Source organism: Meriones unguiculatus, chromosome 7 (assembly GCF_030254825.1).
Source record: "Meriones unguiculatus strain TT.TT164.6M chromosome 7, Bangor_MerUng_6.1, whole genome shotgun sequence".
Lineage (NCBI taxonomy): Eukaryota > Metazoa > Chordata > Mammalia > Rodentia > Muridae > Meriones > Meriones unguiculatus.
Genome location: NC_083355.1, coordinates 30,234,817 through 30,262,583, shown reverse-complemented (window position 1 = coordinate 30,262,583; position 27,767 = coordinate 30,234,817). Strand labels below are relative to the sequence as shown.

Below are 27,767 nucleotides of genomic sequence, written 5' to 3'. Positions count from 1 at the left end.
AGAAGCACAATTAAAACTTCTCTGGAAGCTATTTTCTAAATTGACATGTCATAGAATGGCCATAATTGTGTGTCAAAAGAATACAAAGTTAAATAAATAAAAAAAAAAAACAAACAAAACCACTAACCATGAAGAAATAGGTTTTGTGAATTGACAACCAGATACTCATCACATCTAAAAGAGTATATACATTAATCGGTACATAAGCATAAAGTAACTATGTTTAGCATGTTATAAAAAAAAAAAAAGACAATTGAAAATACAACAGGACTAGAAACTCAAAATAGAACTAACGATATAAAGTCAAAATTTAAAAGTATAATCATTATGAAGTTAGACTATAACAAATAATATCCAATTTCATACACCTAAAAAGAAAATGGAAAAACTGAAAAACAGGAGTTGTAAAGGTTCTGAGAACTGAACACAAAGGTAAAATTTGAAATATGAATGGAGGAGAGGTAAGAAAACACAGGTTAATATCTTGAAACACCAGAAAAAAAAAAACCCAAAACAAACAAAGGGAAATGGCATGGGGACTGAAAAGATGTCTCCTTGTTTAAGATCACTTGCTGTTCTTACAGAGGACCAGGGTCCAGTACGCAGACATACAAGGGAGCTCACAACTGGCTGTATCTCAAAGTCTTAGGGATCTGACTCCCTTTTCTGGCTTTAGCAGGCATAGGCACAAACATGGCACACATACATACAGGCAAAGTCTCATGCACGTAAAATAAGTAAGTAAATAAATTCTCTTAAAGGTGGGCAATGTTGTGCATGCCTTTAACCCCACACTTGGGAGGCAGAGGCGAAGGGACTTGTATGTATTCAAGGCCAGGCTGGCAAACATAGTGAGACCTTGGAGAGAGATGTGGGGAGAGGGAGGGAGAGGAAGAGGAGGAAGGGAAGGGGAAGGAAAGGGGAAGGGGAGAGAGAGAGAGAGAGAGAGAGAGAGAGAGAGAGAGAGAGAGGATGGAGGGGATGGGGAAAGAACTTGAAATGACAATCAGAGGATGACAATTTAGGACTTTCCAAACATGGCAAGACAATGATCCTCATCTTAGAAAGTTTGATGAATCCCAAACAGCATAAATATATCAGATCAACAAATGACTCATGAGGGTTAAAACACTGACTGTCAAAGAGATCCTAAAATCATATAGAAGGAAGCACATTGTAAATGACTAATAGCCTACCTGACAGCATGAAATAAAAACAATGAACAAAATTATGTAGTAACACAGTACTCAAAATATATTTAAATATATTTTAAAAAGTTGAATCAAGGTGTTTTTCAGAGAAACAAAATGGAGAGTTTATTGTCAACAGATCTTCACTTACTGAATTGAAACAACTGTTTCAGGAAGCAAGAAAGTTTGAGCTATAATAAGGAATTATGAACAGAAGGTATAAATCCAGGGTCCACCTAGACGAATTTGGACCACATTAAACAACCTCCAAAAGTGACAGTCAAGACAAAATTAAAGTGCTACCAGCAACAGAAATTAAAGAGGGAAAGATGATCAGGCTTAAGTTCAAAGTACTTATAACATGGACATGGGGGAAGTGATCGACTCATTTCCTAACAAGTTAATACAGAATGTCAAACATGATAGGATAAAATTAGAGACACAGGAGCTTGTGAGAAGGTTCAGTAGTTTACAGCACTGGCTGCTTTTGCAGCGGACTCAGTTTTGAGTCCCAGCAACTACATGGAGCTTTATAACATGCTTTTTGCAGAAATAGTGCTGAAAGTGAACGAAACTCCTGCCAAAGCTGCAGCCAAAGTACAGGTGTGCTGGAAGATACACCATTCAAAGAAGCAGATCTTTACTCAATACCTTCAGCAACCTCTTCCACAGCCCAAGTGGAGGCCTAAATACCCTTCACAAGAGACCTCTGTGAGAAACAGGCTTGACCACTATGCCAGCATCAGGTTACCAGGACTGCTGAGGCAGCCACAAAGGCATAAGAAAACATTGTGAATGTCAAGGCCAACATGCATCAGATCAAAGAGGCTGCCACACTGATCAAGCCTGACGCAGAGAAGGTGATGTCCAACTGGCTCCTGATTACAATGTTCTGCACATTGCAAAGAAACTTGGGATCATCTAAGTAATCTGAGTCCAACTGCCAATCCTAAAGACACATTTGTCACCATATAAATATTGGAGATAGTATATAATTTTGAAATCAGCAAAGGGAAGTATATATAGTTGGGCAGAGAGGACATAGAACAAATGTGTATTAATACAAAACTCCAGGAAAATAACTTGAAAACATGGATAGCTACAATTAAAAGTAAGAGGACAAAGATGAGTCAGGTGCTTTGGTAAGGGAAAGGATACAAATGGAAAGTTATTTCTAATTACATCTGAACAACTAATAAGTGGGGGCCGGAGAAAAGGTCCAGCTTTATGTAAGCCACAGACATAACTGAAATAAACAGAAACTGAAAGTTGAAAGTGAATGAACTTTTAAAAATATGTAGGTAAATATTTAAAAAAAAGTATGTAACTATTTTAGTATCAACAGAAAACACACATAAGGAAAAAATTTACAGATGGAAGAATCCTAACATTTTTATAAAAGATAGTTGTTTAATTCTAAGCTTTAATATATTTCAAAACATGTAAATGACATTAAAGAAAGGAAATCATGAGAGATATTAATGTGTTTCTCCGATGAACTGACAGTTTAAGAACACAAATATATTACTATGAACAGAGAGGAACTTGATAGTCTCGACTTTTTACCTACATGGAACAGCACCTGATGTGGCAGACAGCTTTTCAAGCCCATTCTGACCATTTTTAAGGACCTAGTACACACTGAGCCATGAAACAAACATCAGCAAATTTTGCAGGGTTATGATCCTATAAACCTGATTCTTTAGCCATAGACAAAACCTTTCTGTGCCTCTGTGCTATTATTCGTAAAAAGGGCAGAAAATTCTACCCAAGTTAATCTATATGTTCAATGATCATACAGTAAAAATTTAAATCCTTTTTTTTTTTTGGTGGTATTGATAAGGAGTATACAGAATATATAAGAAGACGGCCACGTAGCTAACACACTTTTGGAGAAAAATAAGTAGACAGTATGATCAGACTATCATAAAAGACATAGTAAGAACAAACTGTGTTGTCTGCAGTTTGCTGTAATACGAGCCAATGAAAAGAATGCAGAGCCACATTCATATGGAATGTTGATATAGAGCAGACATTACTTCCAGGTGAATTAAAAAATGAGATTTTTAAGTCGTTATTCATTTGGAATAATGAAACAATGAGATGGTTCTCCATCTCATAAAACATCAAAATTTTATAACTTTTAGAAGCAAATATAAATAAAAATCTTTATATCTTTGGAGATCAAAGGACTTTTGAAAAGACATGGAAGGAAAACTGGTAAGTGTAGTGGTCTGAATGAGAATGGCTCCCATAGGCTTATATATTTGAAGGGTTAATCTGTACTTGGTGAACTGTCTGGGAAGGATTAGGAGGTGTGGCCTTGTTGGCAGAGGTGTGTTACTGGGGCAGGCATTGAGGCTTCAAAAGCTCAGTATATTCCCAGTTAGCTTTCTAGCTGTCTAATGCTTGCCAATCAAGATGTAAGCTCAGTCAGATGTTTGTCAGTCAAGACGTAAGATCTCAGGTACTGCTGCCATGCTGCCTGCTATGACGGTCATGGACTCCAAAACTCTGAAACTATAAGCCTCAAACAAGCTCTTCTTTCTTTAAATTGTCTTGGTCATGGTGTCTTACAACAATAATAGAAAAGTCACCAAGACAGTAAGTTCACATGAAAATTAAGAGCTCTTTTCTATTTCATTATAGAGTAGAAAAGGCAGGCCACAAGTTTGAGAGGGTAGTTTTTTACAATATATAAGTTAATAAATTAGTAATCAGGAAAATCACTACGTGCCTCTAAGCAAAAAGCAAATAATTCGATGGAAAAATAACGAAAAGATACAAAAGCACACTTCAGTGAGAAAAGTAAATGACTACTGAATGTAGAAACATGCTCAACTGGTTATCTCAGGCAGGGAAGAGCAAATTGCAGGCTTACAGTATCTGAGGATACAAATGACCCCATCATGGTTGATTTCAAGCTTTCAACATCCATCAGTGAACACAGCATTGAGAAGAGGAAAGTTCTCATGAGCCAGTGCCTATGGTTCCCAGCACACCTCTATGTTGGTCATTAGTAACTAGGAAAATTGAAATTAAACTATACTGGCATAGCAATTATTATACCAACCAGATGGGTAAAAATTCAAAGTAAAAGAAAGCCAAGGAACAGCAAGAGGTGAATGGTAATTTTCGTCCATTCTCCATGGCAGTACAAATTAGTTAAAAATACTTTCAGTCATAATTAGGCATTTACTTATAAATTTGAACATACAATTATCACCCAATCTGGCAATTCTATTTCTCATAGGTAGCAGTTATACATGTGGAGAAATTTATATGTATCAGAATGTTCTCAGGAACATGACTTGCAGTAGAATAATGCAGAAATAGTAAGACTGCCTATCAAATACAGAATGGTGTATTAACTGCATGGTGGTAATTCACTCAATGAAGAATAAAGATGAAAAAGATACCAACTACCTACAAATTAACCTGGCAAGCAGACAAAACTAAACAGGGAGCAGATATACAAACAGTACAAATATAAAAAAAAATTTTAAGCACTAAATCCAAGAAAGCAGTAAACTCTGAGGTCAAGGACAGTGGATGCAATCTGAAGAGGGATAGTGCGATTCTTCACAGGAATTAGTGATGCTTATTTATATGTTTGTAAGGATGCCTTTGTGTAGTGTAAATGTGGGTGTGGTTGTCCATGGAAGTCAGAAAAGGGCACCAGGTCCCCTACAGCTGGAGTTATAGGCTGTGAGCTATTTATTCTGGGTGGTAGAAACAGAACTTGGGTTTTCTGTAAAAGCAACATGTTATCTTAACTACTGAGTTATCTCTCCAGCCCCAATAATGTTTTATTTCTTATGCTTCAGATACATTTTCCAAAACCCAAATGTAAATTGGAAGATATATTGATAATTTAAGGGAAACTTATAACAATAAATAAAAGCATTATGATAGAAAAAAATCTGTATCTAAATAAATATTTAGGTGTCTGGAGACAGTTCAGCTGGTGAAGTGCGTATAGTACACCGGAGGACACAAGCTCCATCCCCAGCACCCATGTCAAAAGCCAGGCGGAGTGGCCCATTGCCGTATCATCTCTGGAGAAGTGAGAGGAGGAGGACTTCTGGTGCTGCAGTTCCCAGAGACAGTCTCTGGGAACACTCATCTCCCCCTGTCACCAAAAGATGGTTGCTCTCCAGGAATGACCCTTGAGGTTGACTTCTGCCCTCCACATCCAAGTGCACAAGATGCACATGTACTCACACACATGAAACCCTCCACAACTACAGAAAGAGAGAGACAGACAGACAATCAAGTATTTGAATCTTTGTTCTGTAGTATCTAGGTTAGCAGACCCTAAGCAATCTTACACACCACTGAAAGGTTACTTCTTCTCTACTAGTATTGAAAATGGAAAATACTGAACATAGAGATGCTTATGTTTAATATCTTTTCTTTCAGAAAAATGAAAAAGATGGATTTCTGAGAGATAGTGTAGGTTCTTATTAAAAAGATAAAATGAGATCCCCATAAGACTACAAAGGGAGAATCTGAATTAATTATATTACCCGGGCAACTTAGGAACAAAATATTTCTGACTAGAGAAGAGCAAATGGAATAACCTAAGCTTTACACAATAGAACACCACACTGGGGACTGCAGAGATGGCCCAGTGGGTAATGGTGCTTGCTGGTCAAACCTGGAGGTCTCAGTTTCGTCCCAGGACCCCACATCAAGGTTAGTGGACTAGAAAATATTGTCCTCTGAATTCCACATGCACATTGGGCCACGCCTTCCTCCTCCAAAGACCCTATCACATGAAACATTTAAAAATATTTAATAACGAAAAAAGCAAAACAAAAAAAGTAGGTAATTTTACGCAAATCTCTTAAACTTGAAAGTACACAGCTAAAGAGTAGTTCCACAATACAGTCTAACATGTATAAGGTCCCTCTTTAACCTCCAACACCACACACACACACAAAAAAACCAAAAAACAAACAAACAAACCAAAAAACATTTAAACTACTAGACACTGGCAACTTTTCCTCTAAAAGTACCTAATTATTTTATTAAAAGTGTTTTTAATATCTCGGTAATTTCTAAAGTATTTTCATAATTAGGTTAAGGTTACACGGCATAGCAACACCTGTTTGAAAATGGACACAGATAAATAACTGTCTGCAGCTGACGCTCCTAAGTGCTGCTGCTTTCTCAAGTGCTCTGTGCTCCTTGCAGGGCCTCATCAGCAGTGGGTGGGGCTCCAGCCTTCTGTGGAGCTGCTTTAGATGAGCAGAGATGTGCAAAATGGTGGGGACTCTTCAGAGGTGAGCAAAGAAAATCTCATATTTTCTCTTAAATTTTGCTGTTTGAACACTAGCTCCATTTTCATTTGGGATGTTAAAGAGCATACGACTTTATGTGCTTACAACTTCATCAACAGCTCAGATTTGTTTTTTATTCTCTTAAAAGCTGAATGGGTTAGAGAAATCAATACCCATTACTTGTAATTGAGGAATTTCTACAAAACTATAAAATATCTGCTTCAATTTATTCTAGTTTATATCTTCAGTGATATAATATACACATACATACACACCCTCACCATAGTTTTTGAAGGCCAGTAAGGACTAAAGATAGTTGGTACACTGTGGCCAGTTTACACAGCGATGTTCAGCTTGCTTCCTCAAGGTACTCAGTATCTTTTATTGCAACCAAAAGCCCTTTTAGAGGAGGCCATTTTCATATTCTTTACATTGAAAGGAATAAAACAACACAAATTCAACTTTGGTTTCTTCTCATTAGTCATCACGGGTCTTGTGTAAAATTTCATTAACTTGTATACTGCTCTGTGTTCTCTAATCAAAGAGCAAAACTCATCCCTCTAATCTCCTCCTTCCACCTCCGCAAAACAAATTAGCAAGCTCAAAAACAGAAAGAGGAAAACCGTGCCATCAATTAAATGTTAAATAGTTCCAGGCCTGAACAGCTGAATGGAACAATGTTGACCAATGACCCAATTAATTTGGGGCCTGTGCTTTTCCATCCCAAAGCTCTTTGGATAAAGGCAGGCCCACAACTTCCATGCCACCCTCTTCACGACACAACATCCTATCATTGAATAATAGAAGACAAACACTGACCTAGTTTAGATGTGCAGATGAAAAGAAAATGAAAACAGGATACATGACAGTGGCAAGGAAACCATGGCAACTAGAGAGGGCTGTTTGCTTACTTTATTTTGGTCAGAATAATCAGCAAGCTGAGCCTTTAGTTCTGAGATTTCAGCCTCTAGCAGACGGATCACCTCTTCATAGTCCATTTCCATCCCATGCGCCTGCCTCTGTGCAGCTTCAGCAAGATGAATCCGGCTTCTCAGAGCTCGTGTTTCTTCAGCTACAGCTTTGGCTTCCTAAGGAGTTAAAAGTTAATCTCAATTGAATAATATGCAAAACATACTTCTGTGGTTTATACAAAATACTTTTCTCATCTTGGTAGCTATGATTCCAAAGCTTACTGTGTCTATGTCCTCTATCTTCCAATAACCACACCTTCCACCTAAAAACCAATAATTGCACTCTTTTGCTAGGTGAACTTGTTACCCTGTCTTTTGTTGGTTCCCTGAAATTTTTTCAATATGAAGATTTTTCTGTATAAAGACTCTGTATGGATCTTTAGCGTCACTTATCTAGCATCATTCTTGGAAAGATGAAGGAAGGTAAAGAAAACTAAAATTCAAAATAGACGAATAGGAACTGCTTCAAAAGACAAAATGGGTAAGCTACAGAAAAACTAGTAGGTGCCAGGGCCGGTGTTCTCAGAGGGCTGTGCAGCTTCCTTAGATGCTGTGGATGGGCTTACAGCGCTGTGGGGCTTCTTGGTGGGCCGAACCCCAGAGGCAAAGCTTTCTTCCTAGATATCTGACTATTGCTTCTTGTTTTGGTAATAGCATAATATATAATTGTTTACCTGTTGGATACAATGTTCAAGAGACAGTTACTAATATATATGCTTTATATGTCTTTGCTCATTCAGGTTGTGGAATAACATCTATGGAAAAGCCTTAAAAAACCATTCACAGACAAGCAATCACAGACACAAAGAATAAACAAGCTGATCAAGGGCACGCAATGTGCCAAAATTTGAACGTAGGTCTGTTTGACTTTAATACTAAGATCTCCTTTCATCACTTTACTGTCTTTGAATGACAGAATAAAAAAAAATTTGCTCCAAACACTAGCTATACTCTATACCTTGGAAGGTTAGGGTGGCAAAACCCATTTGTTCTCTCAAAATGTGCCTTGGTGCTGGGTCTCAGTCCCCTGGGACAGCTGTGTAATTTAACATGGCAGCTATTATGCATGAAACATTTCTTCAGAGGGTGCAGGGATCTCTCTTCTCTGTAATGGAACTTTCTGCTCCAATTGCCATGGCTAATATTAAACTATGGCTATTTTAATGTTCTTGAAGCTGTTATGGAGCATTTGCTTTTGTTGGAGCATGAAGTACTGAGAGAAGGAAGGGTGTGGGCATATTCTCAAGGTTCTGTTTTCATTCAGCACCCAATAACTTTATTATATGTCAATTTCTAGAGAATGCATGAACTGTATACACATGAAACTCTCCCCTCCAAAATCTACATTCTAGTTTGGAGGGATAGACAGCAACTTAGGCTCATCAGTTATGATCTCATTGTGAAGACATTGACTAGAGACCCACAGAAAGGACCATGCCATGGTTTCCTGAAGAGAGGCTTTCTGGGAAGAAGGAGCACATATGCCAAGGTCCTGGGATTGGATTGGGCTTTGTATCATTGGAGAACATCAAGGTAGTCAGTGAGGCAGAGGCAGTGACCAGTCTGCGAAAAAGACAGGATAATAGGGGGATACCAGGGCACAGAGGTAACACGAGTGAGTGTGGAGACAGGGTGGCCTGGAAAAGCAGGCCTTATGAGCATCGTCAGGCCATCTGAAAGAGCTTGGTCCCCCTCAGAGTGGTATAGGATGTGACTGGAGGGCTTTGAACAGAGAAGTGATATGAACTAGCTTAAGTTTTAGGAGCATGCATTCCACAATTCAGTTAAGAACATCGGTGGGAGCAGAAAAAGGAGGAAAGGAACAGGTAGAGCTAACTGTGGTTGGCCAGGGTGGCTGTAGGAGACGGTAGATGAGGCAGTTAGAGTTCCAGTTTAGTTTAGGAGTAGAGCAACAGGCGAGGTCATCAACAACACAAAATTTGACAACCATGGGATATGATGTAAGTATAATACAAAGGGGTAAATAATACCTACATCTGTTCTGGCTCGGCCTAGAACATAAGGTATAATGTAGATAAATGGAGGAAAAAGTGTTAACTAAAATAAAAACAGCAAAAGCAGAAAAAAAAAAAAACCCAGTAAGAACAAAGAACAAGAAGGAATGTGGCACTCAAGAAGTGATGGTGGATTTTGATTGAGGAAGAGGAATCCGATTGGGGGATGGTTTTTTGTTTGTTTGCTTGTTAGTTTTTAGAAGAGGATGAAAGAGAAATGGAGAGGGAAGAAAGGGGATCATGGGAAAGTCTCTGGAATCTATAACACTGTAAGACTTCTTAATGGGAAACAATCTGAGAGTGCTTTAGAAAGGTAAGCTTGAGGGCTGGGGTTGGTGTGCAGTCAGCCCTTGATTAGATTCACAGTGAATACATCAAATTAATTTAAAAAGGCAAACCCGACAGCTACCTGCAAAATGGTCTTCTATACCTGACGTTCAAAGAATTTTATTCTCTTGTATCTTGTCTTATATTGTAGGACACTGTAACACACACAGTGTTAAGGCAAGGCCTTAACATACTGATGGGCTAGCCTACCTTCACCTTAGACTTAAAAGCTATCTCACAGTAATGATAAACTAGGCTCACTCCTGTTTATGATTAAACCTCTATATCTGGAGGATTGGCCAATGTCCCATCTGTAACCTTAACTACAAATGGTTCTGTACTGCCTATTCCAGGAACGGCAAACATGTCTTTGTTTCAAAAGGTTAAAAATCATCTTGCAACACTACCACCTTTGTTTCAAAAAGGCTCTTAGGGCTTCCTAGTTATGACTACCTGTTGTCATAATCAGCTTGCAACCATGTCTTTGTTTCAGAAGGTCATTAGACCCAACTTGGTAGACTTATGTTCTGCTCCTCTAACCCCACCTATTCTGCCCACCAAATCTCCCATTTGGAAAGCCCCTGTCCCTGAGTTATAAAAACACTGTTTTTCTCACATGCAGTGCTGACCTCTTGAACCTCACCTTAGGGGGAGGCATGAATAAAAAAGCTTGCTTTAATTAATTGCTTGCAAAACCAGGCTCAGTGGTGCATGCCTGGATTCCTAGCAGTCTGGGAGGCTGAGGCAGGTGGATCTCTTGTGAGTTAGAGGCCAGCCTGATCTATAAAGTGAGTCCAGGACAACCAAGGCCACGCAGAGAACCCTGTCTCAAATAAAATTAAAAAAGAAAATTGCTTGCTTTGATTAGTTTGGCCATGATGATTTGGGCAGGTGGTCTTTCTCCTCCCATCTTTTTGAAACCATACCAGCTCTGTATATATCAAGTCAGCTAACTGCATACTTCAGAATAAGGTAAGCCTATAATTATTCTAATTTCAAAGACAGGGCACCCAAGCTCAGAAAGCTTAAGTAACAAAAACACTTATAAGTGGCAGGGTAGGGATTTGAACTGATGCAGTTCAAGAGAATTAAAAAATTCAATTAATGTTCTTGGTTATTAGTCCATACTATTTGGTGAACTACAGAAAATGTTATTAAAAATGTTTTTAGGTACCAGTTATCGCCAGCATCAGCCCTGCACTAGCTTAAGATGTGGTTTATAACAAACAGACTCAAACACATTTGAGGCCGGCGCACTGCTCCCCATTTTCTATTCAATCAAAAACAAACAAAAGGCCTCGAAGTGAGAGAGGGAGGGCAGCAAAATCCCAGCTGCAGTGAAGATTCACTAATTTGATGATCTGTCCTTTTCACACACACTTCACACGGCTTTTATTCCTCTATAGAAACAGCACTCTTATTTTTGTTCAAAGGGCGCTGGTTAATTAAATGAAGAGTCTGGATGGGATTTATGCTGCTGTGGCAGTGCAGTGACGGTGATACAGCGTGAAGTACGGCCGGGTGGTAAGAGATGCAGAGGTTCTGATGCTGAATAAATTCATGCCATTTTTTTTGTAAATGTATAACTGTCAGGCTGGTGAATGTGACCCCGTAGCAGAGTTCTAGCCCAATTCCCACTGAATGGCTGCTTAAAAGATTAGTGCATTGAAATGATGCCTTTTAGAGGAAGCAGTAAAGAAAAGATAACAGCAGTGGGCCGGATTTAGAAAGAGAGGATCACAACAATCCATTTTCTCTTTTCCTCCCAGGCTGTCTTCTAATAAATAACTGCAAAGCCTCCAATGTCCCTAACATCTGAGCTAGAATTCTCTGAGTACCTCACCATGAGCCTGCAATCCCAATTAGGACAAATACAGTTGTCATTTACTATTACACTTTATATGAGGTAGAGGTTAATTTGGATTACAAAGGTAGATCTTTTCTTTTTTTTTTTTTTTAAGATTTATTTTTATTATTTATACAGCATTCTGCCTGGACACCAGATCTTACTATAGATGGTTATGAGCCACCGCGTGGTTGTTGGGGATTGAACTCAGGACCTTTGGAAGAACAGCAAGTGTTCTTAACCTCTGAGCCATCTCTCCAGCCCCCATAAAGGTAGATCTTGAAAGAAAAACAAAGACATAATAGCAGATCAGAAAAATCAGCCTAAATATGCCCTCAAATATTAAGTAGTATAGGCAAACTCAGTAGAGGAGAATCCTGAAATATAAGGGTAAATCAGAACTTTTCTAGGGAGAACTTTTCAGTGAGAAAATGCCTTTGGTACACAAGTGCCTCTTTGGAAAATAAAGGTTTTCTTCCCCACAATTTTGCAATGAATCTTTGGAAAAGATAAGGCCAATTCTTCTTTGAAAACATAATTCAAGCTGATGAAAACCTTTGTAGGCAGCAGAAACTATTCTGGCCTCAGCTAAACTGCACTAAGACAATGCTGTATAAGGTCAGATAAAAGGCACTGTGCTGAGTGTTTTCATACATGCAGTGCTCTCACCCACAAAGTAACATGATCTACAATAACAACAATACCCCAAAACACTTGCTTAGTACAAAAGAACAGGCTTTGGATGGGTCCTAGCTACTTCGGTACCTTAGATCTGAGATTGATTTTTTTTCTTCCATTTTCTGCCTATTAGTTCTCTAAGACTCAGCTTGTTCATCTGAATGGTGGGCTCTAACAAATACAAGACCAAAACAACTCTCTCAAAAAAGTAAAAGAAGCTATGACTGTCCTTACTATAGTTTTTCCTTTCTTTTCATCATTTTGGGAAAACAAAAACTATACTTATCATTGGTGCCATGACATAGCCCAGCTGGATAATTTATTCAGGGCTTTCTGGAGGTACTCAGTTGGTAATAGGAGCTGTCTGAAATGTAATCTGCACATGTCTTTTTTAATGATAGAAAAAAAAATTATGTGAAACTATCTTCTCTCTAGGACTGAGCACTAACAGTTCCCTAAAGTAGGAGAAGCATTAGTCTCAGTTACAAACGAGTAATTAGCCTACAAGTCCACAACACCTACCAGCTCTGTAATTTACAAGCTCATCAGTAAATCTTTCAAATGTCGGTGGCTGACAGGAGAAAACAGCAGATTGCAAGGAGATATGTCAAATAACTTATGCTACCAAGCGCAAAGACGGCTTCTCTTATCAGCTTCCGACACTCACTAGAAAGCCTTTCTCAGGCTTAGGTCCTACTTACTGTTTTCAAAAAAATGATTAAGGCTTACTTCAGGAAGAAGGCTGTTGAATGAGAATTGTTTAACAGAAAGTTATGGACAGTCCCCTTAGTTTACATATCTGACTTTTATTTTAGCTGTCTGAAAGTATGAACTCAAAGTGCTTTGTAGATATATTCATGAATGAATGGGACTACACACCCAATAAGCCTGAATTAATTTAGGGAAGACTCTAAAGTCACAAAATACTTTTGGAGACACCTTTTTGCTGTGTAACCCAACCTGGACTTGAAGCTTACATAGCACAGGCTAGTCTCAAACTTGGATTGATCCTCCTGCCTCAGCCTTTCAGGTGCTAGGCCTAGAAGCATGCAAGACCTAGGCCAGCTCACAGAAGACTTACTGCCGATCTCCATGTCCCACTTTTCTTCCCTATCTTCACAGGTCATGCAGGTCTAATGACTGTATCACCTTACTTAACCAGCCATTAAACACTGAAATCTTATCTAGGATGCAATTCGCAGCCATTTCTTAATTCCTTTTGTATCATGCCACCAGATTTGTGTTTCTTCCACCTTGCTCACAGAATGAAATTCCAGTAAGAGATACCTTGCCCACTGTGTCTGTCACGGCACTGTGCTCTCCACATTAAGGAAGGATCAGTTTGCCTCAGTCACTGGTCAGGTTCTACCTTGAGTAACAAATGTGGTCCACGGTAAAATGCATCCTTCCTCCCCATATTCCAAACTTCTCCACTACCAAGCCCCAAGTTATCACATAGTTTTAGGACATTCCACCCTCTCCCATGACGACACACACAAAGATTCACACATATGCCCATACACATATACCTAAGAATTTTCATTTTAGGGTATTTACCAAGCAAATGAGATTATGTCAAATCTAAATAAAATGAAGCAAATATCAAAGCTGAAAAAAAGCTTTGATATTTCATTGTTCAACAACTGTGTTATTTAAACATTGTGTGATTTAACTGTGTGTGATTTAAACTGTGTGATTTAAACATTACAAATTGTGTGATTTAAACATTACAAATATTTGTTTTATTTCCTTTTCAACATGTATTAATCCAGTAAAGGGTGTCAAAAATGATAAAATATTAAAGCCTTTTTCCAACCCCACCCAATCCTTATTTTACAATGTAGTTAGTAACACCATTTTTTTTTGTAAAGTGTGTAATGTGGATAATCTGTAAGTTAAGAAAAGGAGGTTTAGTTTATATGAAAAGTAAAATCTTCACTGTGCAATGAAATTGCTTAAAACTTTCTGGAGGAAAATTAGGTCAATCATATTATAATTAGCTCTAATTAACCTTCCCAGGGGTTGTCAACTTCTTTACCTGCAGCTGCTTCACTCTAAGAGGTGCAAAATTCATTTCTGCCTCTGAACAGCCAAGAGAATCAAAGAAATAATTTTCCATCTTCTCCATAAAGAGGAGTTCCCCCATCAAGGACCGGTACCTAAGTACACCACTCAGATAAGCTGCATCATGTGATCTCTTTATAGTATAAATATTAATTAGTTTAAAGCATGTTTTAATCATGCTTTAATAGGAAAGTTTAACTCTGAACACATTTTTTTCTTTTTAGTGTATTGAAGGTTGACATAAAATAAAAATCTATTTGCCAATTTTCGTTACAAATGTGCCCAAAGAGAACATTTTTAGTATTGAAAGCCTTCATTTTTTTTTTCTTGACACAACAAAATAATAGCTTATTATTTACACCATTAAAGATCCTCATTTCCAGCAAGAGCAAGGACTCAGAGGACAGGACATGTCTACACTGTGGAAACTGAAACGTTACCACGTTTTGAAAAGCAGTTTAGCAGATGGTATGTGCAAAGCCTTTAAATGTTCATACCAGGGGCCATGAGATGGCTGGCTGATAAAAGCATTTGCAATGCAAGCCTGAGGACCTGAATTAATCCCCCAGGAACCCACAAAAGAGAGAAGTGACTTAAAAAAGTTGTCCTCTGAGCTCTACACATGGGATGTGCGTATTCGCATACATGACTCTATATGTACACCATGCAACACTAATAAATAAGAACGTTTTTGCCATTTAATCAGTCACTTCACATCAATTAATGTATACTTATACTTTTTTTCCAATATAACATTTTTATTGATTCTCTGGTAATTTCACATCATGTATCCTGATTACATTCATTTCCTAGTCCTTTGATGTCTCCCCCATCTTGTGACCAATCCAGAAGTAAAAATAAAAAATAAACAAGTCCAATTTGTGTTATCTATATACTTACTCACTGGAGCACAATCAGACTCTCAGTGGCTGCCTCTAAAATAAAGTGAGTCCTTTCCTTCCTAGGCCCCCACCAGAAGCCATCAATTGGGAAGATCAACACTTCAGAATCCCTATTTAATTTTTTAAGGAGTTCTCTTTGGTGGTTTCCTGTCTAGGCTGTTACTTTTTTTGGGAGGGGGGTGAGGTAGGGTTGGGGTTGTCACAGAAGCCTTCCATATCCTTCCCTCTCAACTGTGCATCTATAGTTATCAGTATCACAGTAAAAATCACCTTCTTGCTCTTCTCAGGCAGTGGGAATATAAATCCGGGGTGTCCACCGCATTTAAGGTGACAGCATACATAGACCAAGAGCATGGCCTGGGCTCCAGTAGGATCACAAACTTAGACAAGGCCCTCGGAGACAGCGTGGACCACAAACATCAACATGGCTTCAGGCAGCACAGACCATGGGCATCTGGAAGCCTTCTTTCACTGTTAGAGTTTAAACTATTTAATAGAGAAATGCAGCTCAGTGGCTACATCTTTAGACATTAAACATGGTGAATTCATTCAAACTTTAGAGCTCAAGGGGCTCTTGTCATTAAAAGAGAAGTGCATTCCTTTCAAATTAACAGTGAGGACTTTAACTTGAATACAGATTTTATTAAACTGGTGTGTGTGTGTGTGTGTGTGTGTGTGTGTTAGAGAGAGAGAGAGACAGAGACAGAGAGGAGAGAGAATACTGTCTAAGATCTTGAAGTTTAGAGTCAGAAAGGGTTAGGGTGCAGAACATAGAACATGGCTTAAGACTGTAATGCATATATAAAAATTGTAGCATCTGGTTTTAGGCAAAGAGGAAAACAAAACAGTCACTTACCGAACAATTAATTATTGAGAAAGTACTGCGAAGACTGAATAGCCGAAACAGACCTTAGGCTATGTAAGAAGTGAGTCTATAGCTAAGGGTGATACAACAAAAACAATAAATGGTTGCTACAGCGAACTGTTTGGGAGAAAAGAAAAGTGTATATTCCCATCTTATACCATATGCTGACAGAATACTTTCAGCATTAAAGAGAGACAGGATGGGGAGCTGGCTAAATATGCATCTGAAATATGGCCAGCAATAAACACTTTAAAGATATTTAGAAAGAAAAAAGTAAAATGAAATTGACAACATAAAATCATTAATGTTTATAAAGAGAGAGAAGGAATTTTTGTACAGGTTAAATATTTGCCTGAGGGTTAGGAGAAATAAGAGTCAGTCTCCAGCACATAAAGAAACTTTATATTATGATAAAGCACATCTTAAGAGCATGAGAGAAAGCCGGGTGTTGTGGTGTGCGCCTGTAATCCCAGCACTCTGGGAGGCAGAGGCAGGCACATCTCAGAGTTCAAGGCCAGCCCCGTCTACAATTTGAGTCCAGCACAGCCAAGGCTGGGCTCTGAGAAACCCTGTGTTGCAAAAGTCAAAAGCAGAGAGAAAGAGCTGAGAGAGAGAGGGAGACAGATGAGAGCGAGAAAGAGAGAAAGAAAAGAAATTAAAAAAGAAAAAAGCAAGAGAGGAGATGTAAGTAAGACAAAGGCTGTTTGGAGAAACCAGCAGGGTGTCATTTCTGCCACACCAGCAAGTGCAAGTGAGATAGGGTATGTGTGAGAGAGAAAAGGGTCCCATGAGAACATCCAAGCGTATGCCCTATGACCTAAGGATCTTTCCACTTTTTAATGGCTCTATTACCTGTTTATATCTTTATTCCAAACACTAGGCTTCCAACACAGGGAACTCCTGGGGAGATACATATCTTAGCCATAGCAACACTTGAGTGTGCTAACGCTTGCTTAGACTCCTATATGCACTTCAAGTGAATCACTAGATACACATGCTGCCTTTAATACTCAAAAACTGTGATGGAGATCTCTAGTTACTCTGGAATTCAGGCATAAGAAACCTCTTCATACAGAATGCAAAAGACAACAAACCAATGCACATTTTAAAACAGAATAATTTACTTATGCGGCTTACATGACCAGACAAGTCTTGTTTTTAACTCAACGTTTTGTGAATAAATCATTACTACAATGTCATGAGTCCCGTATGACAGTAGGAGTACCAAGAGTGTTTCTCACTCAGCAAACTGCCAAGATAAGACTTTTATAGAATCAGCCGCCTTATCGCTACTTCCTCCTTGGATCAAATGTTCTGGTTTGTCAGTCCAACTATTATATATTGCTCTAGCATTAAAAAAAAAAAAAAAAAAAAAAAAAGTTTGGCATCTACACAGATGCCTAAAGAGTAACCTAAGAGGTGTTCCCTCAGCAAATGATCATTGATTTTTAGAGGTATGTATTTGTTTGTTCTTAGATAAATAAGGAAGTTTTATGGAGGGCAAGACGGCTTGGTTTTATATATAAATATGCCTCCAACAATTAGGGAAAGTTCACTACAAAGTGATGGGTTTGCTTTATTTATTTATTTTTTTTACATTCCTAAAGACTGCATGATTAGCATTCATGGTACCTTCATATAAAATCCATATATTCAATGAGTGTTTTTGAAAGGTCTCTATCAAATCTCTCTTGTAAGTTACTATAGACATGTGCAAAGTGACTGACTGGTGGGTGCATGAGTCCCCTGGAGAAGGAGACTATAAATGATGTACTGTATGGGACCCTGTCTTTACTAGTTCCCCATAGGGAAGCCTCCTACTGGAAGTGGAATAAACAGATTAATTGCAGGTCTCTAGGAAGAATACCACTATCTTCCCAAATCCCCCACCACTGAAAATAGTATCTAATTAAGCTAACACAATTAAAAGAAATTTATAATACAGACAGGACAGAAAAAGGTCTCTCAGAATCTTTGAGACACCAAGACCCTCTCTACATTAAATGAGCAGTTACCATTTGGGAATAGAAATTCTGAAATAGATACCTATTTAGTCATCCCTGCTATGAAATACCCACATTAGGTAACTTAAAAGAAAGGTTTAGTTGGTTCACAGTGTTGTAGGTTCAAAGTCCCAACAGTGTGATGATGACTGATGAGGTCACTTGGCTGAGTCACATCATGGGGGTGGTATTATGGTGGAAGCACAAGTGACACGGGGCGTGTGTGAGGAGGAGTAATTGCAGGGAGAGGAAGGCTCCCATGAGAACATCCAAGGGTATGATCGATGACCTAAGTATCTTTCTGATTTTTAATGGTTCTATCACCTGTTTATATCTTTACCCTGAACACCAGGCTTCCAACACAGGAAACTCTGGGGAGAAACTGTAACCATACCATTGCCATAGCAACACTTGAGTTTGCTAAAGCGTGCTTAGAGTGCTACACTCACTTCAAATGAATCACTAGGACAAATGATGTCTATACAAACAAGAATGATGACTGAGACTCTGGGAAACCATGACTCCTGTTCCTTTTTCAAGTAAGCTTTCCTTAGGCACTTTCTAGGGCGGAGTCTAATGATAGGGAAAAGAGAAGTCATTTTCTCATCACAAAAAAAGAGAATTAATGCTGAAAAATAAGCCCAACTGTATTTGTTCCATAAGCTTCTTTAATCACACTGTTGCCTAACAGTATAAGTGCTTTATAATGGTGCTCAGAGTACATTTTTGTTTTTAAAAGCCCTTCTAAGGTTGGTACTGATTCACCGTTACAATATCGCAGAGCAATCTCTCATGTTCATAAACTCTCACCCGGTGGTCACATCCTACATGCTAAGAGTAGACTATCACAACCAAGAAGACAACACTGAAACAATCCAGCAACCTTTTTTAGAGAGAACTATTGCTCTCATCAACAACAACAACAAAAGAACAAACCTGTGGAGCTATACAACAGCCTCAGGTGAATCCAAAGGAGTTAGGCTGAGTGAAAATAGATCATTAGGAAAAGCGGCTTGCTGTATGGTTCCATTTGTATAACTTTTCAAATGACAAAGATTTAGATGGACAATGGATTTGTGGGGGTCAGGCGTTAGGCGGGCAGGTGGAAGGAGGTGGCAGTGGCCTCAAAAGGGCAGCATGAGGCATCTTTCTGTAAAAGGTTTTTTGTGGGAAGCAAACGTTATCATTCTGACATGAGGAACATTTTACTATCGCATGCTTGGAACCAGAAAGGATTCATACAACAAATGTATGTATTTTTATTTTTTTCCCTGCAATGATGAGATAGTATTTTAGAATAATTACAAGTACTGGTCTAGATAGCTATTAGAAGTTCAAATTACCAACAACTAAGAAGAAATCTAAGGGTCACCCAAACATAAAAATTATCAGTGCCATTGTCTCTTGAAACCACAAAGAAACACACTTCCCAGAAGTGTGGGACTGTGATCAGGATTCTCTTTAGAGATACTTGAGTTGTGTTCAAAGTCGTACCTCATCCACGAATCAAGACGGAGTTGACAGCAGTGTGTGCTGTGACTAAGTGCAGAGAATCCTAGACTGACTTGACCTACTTCATGCTCTTCTGAAGTGTTCAGCACAAACTTTGCACAGGTGAGGCAACTACAACTGGACTTATCTGATCCTCCTGAAGTTGCCAAATAAACAATTGCCCATGTTCCATCAGAGCAAAGACTGGTTCAGACAAGCTAAGTATTTTGGCTTTGGAGTAGTCACCAATTCATTGCTGCCTGAGGTCATAACACTACCTTGGAAGAAAATTTAAAAACAATTTGAGTGTGAGGATGGGTTTTACAAAGTTGTTGATCAAAGGAAGATGCTACAAGAATGGCTCATACCTGTTAGAAGTTGTTAGAACTTGAAGGAAAAAAAAAGTGACAAGTATAACTTCATGGGAAATTGTTTTCATAATTTTAAACAGCAGGGCTGGGCTATTCTGTAGGGCATGGAATCTCAAAAAACAAAAAAAAAATAAAAAGTCAGAGACCAATCCAGTCAATTCATTATATAACCAGGTCTTATGGTGATCCCTTGTTGAAGAAAAACAAGGGGCCTTGCCTCTTTCAGTGAAAAAGATGCTGATACCTCAACGTTTATCTTTTAAGTTATTCCTTCTTCTGCCTTCCTTTTACCCTCTATCCCCTTTTTTCTTTTAGCTACTCATTAATTTCTTTTTAGATCATTACACTAAAGATGAATAAGCTTCCATAATTTAAAAGAGCTAAAGAACCTTTGAATAGAGAAACCATGATGCTTTTAGGATTGGTTCATCATTTTATACTATAATAAAGTCTTGAAATAAAATAAAGGATCTTCTGCTATGAATTATTGGTCAGAGAGATCCAGAAGCCCCCGCCCCCAAACAACACATGCTGTTGCCATAGCTCTTGCTCGCCTACCATAAGTAGCTTTTAAATTGTTATCACTGAAGACACAACACACTTTGGATACAGAACACAGAGAAACCAAGCTGGAACTGACATAGAAATTCTTCCCTCCTGGTGAGCTTTCATCGTGTTGGAAGGTGCAATACAGGTGGTTGAGAGAGAAGAGCATCAATGGACTTCCCTAGCAGTGGACCCTGAACACTACGATAACTACCTGCCAGGCAAGATGCACCTGCTGGTACAAGAGCAGCATGAGTGTTATGGGCAGAGCCACCTGCTTTCTGATTGGATGTGAGGCCTACTGTACAGGAGGAATTCATGCAAATTTAGTAAACCAAAACCAATCAACCAACCAAACAAACAAAAACAACACAGCTGGGGTGGCCATAGAGGGAACATACTACTGTTGTTTTGCTAAATGGACATCATATCAAACTGCCTGCTAATCACTTATGCTTCAATGCACGGATTGGTGCTGCTTTCAACCTCCGTTAGAGAAACTTCTTTTCCCAGTGATCAGCAGTCACTGTGGAGCCTTATAACTGACCCAAAAGCTGAGACAAAGTGACTACTGAATGAATGCTCAGCCCTAAACAGAGCACGTATATTAACCTCCTTAAGGTCCTGCTGAAGAGGAGCAGAGTGAACGTAAGAGCTGAAGGATGAAAATAGAGTCACGTGAAATGCTTTCTTCAGAACATGACATGGCCATTGAACTCGGGACTCAATAGCTGTGGCTATTTGCAGTGTCTGCAAAAGATCAAGACAGCCAGCACTCTGGCAAGGATGGGTAGAGGAGGCTTTATCTCTAGCTAAAGAGCTATTGGCAACTGAGGGCTGCTGAGGGAGGTGAAGTCATTAGTTTTCAGGAGTGTGGTCATGCGCAGGTGTGGGATTGCACACCCCCCAAGCATGCAGACAGTACTAACTAGACTCAGAAGGTTATAAAACAGAAAAAGAAAGAAAGGAGGGAAGGAAGAAAGAAAGGAAGGAAAGAAGGAAGGAAGGAAGAAAGACAGAAGGGCACATTCAGGTCGGATGGGGAAGGGTAAGGAGAGAGGTAGAGTGAGTTAGGGGTGGAAATGATCAATATACATTATTTACATGTAGGAAATTGCAAAGACTACACTAAAATATTAAGAAGAATAAAATCATGATGGACTACGGATAAAGAATGAACTGTCTAGCAGTATGACCAGGACAAAAGATGCTCTCATGCACATTTTACAAAGGTTTTTGGAGGTCACTATTTTTTCAATATATAAAAACTGAGCAATGGTGAAATATATTTTGTAAGTGTACACTGAATTTGCCAGGAAGTTTTCATTTAGTAATCACTAAAGAAGTTGTTGTAACATTTGTTACCCTTGCAACTGAGGAATGGCTGGGATAATCAAAAGTTTTATATATTATGTATGTTTTAATTCAGTAGAGTTAAAATATGCAAACAAATTACCTTTCTATAGTTTCAGGTAAATAATGTAAGAAGAGACAATATCTGATTGAGATTTCACAAACATTTTATCTCAAAGAACTTCCATATTTTAATGAAATGGTAAGTTTTTAGTGTAAAAAAAACTGCAAATGTTTAGAATAGAATTTTTAAAATAAAAACTTCAGCTAGATAATGAAAAAAAGGTTTATTAAAGCAGATGGTGTTCCAGCTTTGTTAGAGCAAGACATTGAATTTATTGATGTTTTTAAACAAGAGTTTTATTATTTCATTACACCATAAGATACATACATATGGTAAAACCCCACAAACTTGTGCTTAGCTTTCTTACGCTAGTTACATAAAAACTGCTGTGGGCACAGTTTCAGCCCCATTACTCAGTAATCAAAAGCAAAAAAAAAAAAAAAAGGCATTGCAATTTACATTTTTCTCATTAATATCACACTGCATGTGAATGAACTAATTCACTTGAAACTCTTCACAGGAGACCTGACTTGTGAGGTGTGAAAACAGTACAAACTTAAAACTGCACTGAAACTGGTAACAACACAAACTACAATTAGCTTATATTTTCCTTATATATGTATTGACAGGTAAATCATAGTTCTTCACAAGTATTATATCAATCAGCTGCAAAATTACACTTATATTGAAATACGTTTGATGGCTGATCGTTTAGAGCTATGATCAGTATATGTAATTTCCCTGGAACATGAAGCTATAACACTTAGTTTAAAGGAATTGCTGAATATAGGTTAGTTCTGAAAAAAATGTGGTATTTTAAAAAACTTAGTTTTATGAACATGAATACAAAAAATTAAGAAACTTTGGTATTTAATTCAGTTCTAAGAAACTTTTAAAGTAACCTGGTACATGAACCCATGTTTTCACATAAAATTTGATTTTATTTAAACACAGATCAAGTATTGCCAATAAAAATTTAAAATATAAGGATGTTCTTAAAGTGAAAAGTAATACCACTGTGAAGAAAAAGTGTAAAAATATAAAATATTTCATTAATAAAATTTTACTATTGGTGTATGCCGAACTATTTTGAATGTAATAGATTAAATGTATTTAATTTTATTGTTTCTTTCCACTACTACAAAAGTTAACAATACATAAGTGGCTTTTATACTTCTATTTCATGGTGCAAGAGTCTACTATAGCACCACGAGGAACATGTCTTTTATTTGTTCTTCAATCACTTACAAATATGAAGATGCAGGTACTGAAGACATAGCAGTAAAAGAACTTAAAAGGCACAGCAGCCAAAGAGTTAATAAAATAAGGACCAGGGGCCACTGAGGAGGATTAGTGTGCAAAGACGCTCATGGCCAAGCCTGATGATCCAAGTCTAACCCCCTTCCCCACACACTTTAATTAAAAACTGAAACAAAAGGGGGTGTCTGAACTCTAGCGATCTGGAGTCTGAGGCAGAACTGTCAGGAGCTTGAAGCTAACCTGGGCTACAAGAAAGGGGTTTCCGCCTTCCACCTTCCCGATGGTGAGTGCTCTCTGTCACAAACAACTCCACATTTGGCTAAGGCTGAGGATCTGGCTTGCTTCCATGTATGTGGACCTATCTGCATTGCCCACGTGGCATGCTGAGGTTGGCTACCCAGAGGCTATTTAAAGTGGGCTGGCTTTACCCAGGGTCAGATGATTGTTCAAGGTTCCTGAATAAACTGCATTGAAAAAAAAAAAAAAAAAAAGAAAGGCTATTTCAGAACAAAAGCCTGAAAACGTGGCTGAACTATTGAGGAATTAAAGAATTTTACAAGTATAACATTAGAAGGGGTTGGAAGATGTCTCAGTGGCTAAGAGCACTTGCTGCTCTTGCAGAGGAACGAGGTTCAGTTTCTACCACCCACATGACAGCTCATAACCACCCATAAATCTAGATTTCAGGGATTCATGGCCTCTTCTGACCTTCTTGAACAACAGGCATGCACGTGGTATACATATGTACATGCAGAAAAACAATCATACACAATAACTAACTAAATAAATAAAGCATTTTTAAACAAAAAGAAAGAATAATAGGAAGAATGTTTTATCCACCCAGATTTAGCAAACACACAAGATTTAACCTTTGGTCAATATGATCACGAATGAAACATAAGGTATTCTTACAAAGCTCAGGAAGCTGTTGCTAAGACGCTACATGTTTTCAATCTCTATATTCAGACACGTATGTATGTGTATGTAACACACATGCATGTTTCTTAACCATGTGAGAGTAAGTTGCATATATCATAGTCCTTTATTCTTAAGTACAACAGTATTCCTAATACAGATATTACCGCTTATAACTCTAAGTTCTTTAGGAGTTTCAGTATCTTCATTGATCTCATCTACCTTCTGCGTTCCAGATCTGTCAAATCACCCAGTAAAGTTCTTCATTATTCCTCCTACCCCAGCACAGGATCCAGCCTAGGATCAGGTGTTTATTTAGACTTCCCATCTCTTAACTCTTCTTCATGTCCAGTATTTTATCAGATGCCTCCCAAGGTTAGACTCAGGCTACACACTCTTGTCAGAGCAGCACACAGGTGACCTTTTCAGGGCATCACATTTGGAGTGACAATGACTTCTTCATTGGTGAGGACAACTTTTAGCATCAAACTGTTTTCTCAACTTTCCACTGCATAATTACTATTTCTCCCTTATAATTAGTAGTGGTTTATAGAGTAACTTAAACCACATAACTATGTAGTTATCTTGTTCATTAAAATTCCTCCTAAATTTAGCATCTTAATTTGTCCCTAATTCAATACTTACTAAAACATTCAAAATGCTTCTTTCCAAATCTAGCAGCATCTCTGCCATTTCCAGTCTGCACTCCACAATCACCAGGAGCCAGAGTGCTCCTCTCTCCCATCAATTAGCTAATCTAATTATACGTGCTGTGGGCTCATGGGCTATCATTATTCTGTGGTGCATCATTTATGACAATGATTAATGCTTTGGTGTCCTGGTTCATCCAGATGCAGGCACAGAAGTCCCTGTCAGGCAGCTCCTCATGGTACGGCTCTGTCAGCTTCAGCACTTTCTTATTTTGCGGAATTGCTCCAGGTGTAACTGAACCTACTTCTCAGCCCTAAAATCCACCATCTTTTGCGGAATGTATGCGTGGTGGTGCTAGGTCCTCTGAGAGGCTGCTCCTTAGACGCAAGTCTTCAGTTCTGTGGTCTGTTTGGATGGTAGTTCTCAATTTTAGTGTTTTCTTTTTTTTTTTCTTTCTTTTTTTTTTTTTTTTTTTCAATGCAGTTTATTCAGGAACCTTGAACAATCATCTGACCCTGGGTAAAGCCAGCCCACTTTAAATAGCCTCTGGGTAGCCAACCTCAGCATGCCACGTGGGCAATGCAGATAGGTCCACATACATGGAAGCAAGCCAGATCCTCAGCCTTAGCCAAATGTGGAGTTGTTTGTGACAGAGAGCACTCACCATCGGGAAGGTGGAAGGCGGAAACCAGCTCCATCTTTCAGGCGCGGCATTACGCAGCTCTCTACAGTTCCCCTTTTTTGTTTTGGACGCATCAGGCAAGAGTAGAGGTCTGATCTCTGATATTAGAAATAATTTGGGACTTTGTACTGATGTTCATTTAGGTGTCATCCACCCAAAGAGCATCAGACCCGTCCGATACCTTTTTCTCAGAGGCGGGACCTGGGGCATTGACCCGCATGCAATCAGACATGCTCTTCTCTGGGTCCAAAGTGGCTGACCCTGAGTGCAGTGCTTAGCCTCGCATCCTGAGCGTAACATTTTGGCTTTTTATGGTAGCCAACCATGCTTGGGGAGACTGTCCTGCTTCAATGGCTGTAAAGGCCTGAATGGTCATGGCTGCATTACGCTGTTGTGAGACTCTAGTGTTTTCTTTTCTGACTGGTTTCTTCAATAAATTCTACAATTTATTTTCTTGTTTCTTGTACACCTGAATTTAATTCTTGGCAGTTTAGTTTCGATTTATATTTCTTCATTAAATTTTAGCAACTGTCATGTTTGGTAGCAAGAACCTTTACTCCAGAAGCCATCTCACTGGTCCTAGTCTTGTTTTTTTTTCATTTCAGATTTGAGGCTTATTTCTTTTAGCTACAAATACATTCAGCTGAGTGTGGAATGTTACATTACAGTTGTCTTCAGCTTTGCTATTTGATTGCTGTGCACGTTTTCATCAGGCAGGAATCTTTAATTCACATGAATTTTTGTAGATGGGAATTTTTTTTTCTGTTTAAAAAAAATTATTTCATAGAAAGGTCTTAGGTGAAAAGCACCCTCTTCTGTGTAGCTGCATCATGGGTCATATTACTGATGTATCAGGGTGAAAAGTGTGCAAACTGATTGTGTCTTTTCTTGTTGTAAGAGCCTTCATTTTTTTTGGGGGGGGGGGTTTCTTCTCCATCACAGCCTGGTCCCAAGGTATTCTACTAATTCTGATCTATCTGATTCTTCCCACAAGACAATGACTGTCAGAGGTTGCTACTTCTGAGTGCACACACTTCTGAATCCTGGCTGAGAGCCATCAAGTCCTGACCGATGCCCAGGATTTTGGCATTGATTATTACAGTTTTTCTTTCTGGGGTTGATTTTTGGAGTCTTTCAGGCCTTCTCTGTTCTAGGTATCCTGGGTTACAGTGGCAGGCCAGCTTCAGGACTTATCTTGAAAATCATTTACTCTACTTACATGTACTTTGGAGGTTTGTTCTGGTCTCTGTCGCTGTCACGTTGAGGTTATGGGTCATGTATGGCTCTGGTTTCTTGGCCAATTTAGTGCTTTCTGTGAGGGCAGTGGGAGGGGGATTCGGAATCTAGCAATCACCACTGATCTCTAACAGGGTTCTATTAACACTGTGTACTTATTCTGAGTATATTCCCTGCTTTTGCTTTTACTTTCCATGTGCCTACTTGTCTTGTTCTAATCTACTTCCAAGTCGATGAAGACTACGCAAAGTGAAAACAAACTCTTAATTATTTACCACTACAGCAATGCTCTGTGGTACAGTTTTAGGGAGAAGTATTTGTTTTGTTTTTCTTTAATAAACTCTTGAGGTACAAATAACGAAAAGAGAGAGAGAGAGAGAGAGAGAGAGAGAGAGAGAGAGAGAGAGAGAGGGAGGGAGAAAACAGAAAGGGGAAATGAAAGAGAATGGAAAAGTGAGAATGGTCATTTCAGTTGATGCCATTTCAGAGTTCTAAAATCTTTTTGAAAATAACAGATCAGGACTCCAGTGGGTATAAACTCTAAATGCTCATTTTAAAGAGTTTTATAGTTTCTTTCTGTGCTGTTTGCAGCAGCAAATTCTGAGATATGATGAAGCATTACTGCTTTAAAGTTACTCCTCACACACAAAGGAACACACGGGTAGACTCATGTACCTACCCACTGCACCACCCTCATCCCTGCACACCCCCCACCCCAACATGAACTTACTTGTCTCACATTCTGGAGCTCTTCCATCAGTTGTTTCCTATGCTTCTCCGATTCAAGTAATTTCTCCTGCATTTAAAAACCACTGGATGAATAACACATCATTGTGACACCAAGTATGATTTCTAGTCTTCTGTTTCAAAGTTTATTTCCCAAACACCAAATTGCTAAAATCTCCAAATGCAATTCCTGGTAATTTTTCTGGCTTTTAATATCCTTTTACTAGTAAGCAGTTACCTAAGTATAACTGTGGTGAAAACATTCTTGGTTACCTTCTATAAGATGTTAAAATCTTAGATTCAGAAGAAGTCAGGAAGGATTGCAG

General features: G+C 38.6%; 1 protein-coding gene across 4 annotated transcripts in view; it reads right to left on the bottom strand.

The window, feature by feature from the left end:
* Stxbp4 (syntaxin binding protein 4) overlaps window positions 1-27,767 on the bottom strand; it is a 144,259-nt gene that overhangs the window by 61,506 nt on the left and 54,986 nt on the right. For 3 of the 4 annotated variants that reach the window (XM_021655186.2, XM_021655188.2, XM_060386984.1), the window contains exons 13-14: window positions 27,446-27,511; window positions 7,387-7,563 (exon numbers count right to left, since the gene is read on the bottom strand). In XM_021655186.2, the coding sequence (XP_021510861.2) occupies window positions 7,387-7,563; window positions 27,446-27,511 (243 nt within the window). Of the gene's footprint in view, window positions 1-7,386; window positions 7,564-27,445; window positions 27,512-27,767 lie in introns of those variants that run through there. The other variant, XR_009592844.1, reaches the window with a different exon arrangement.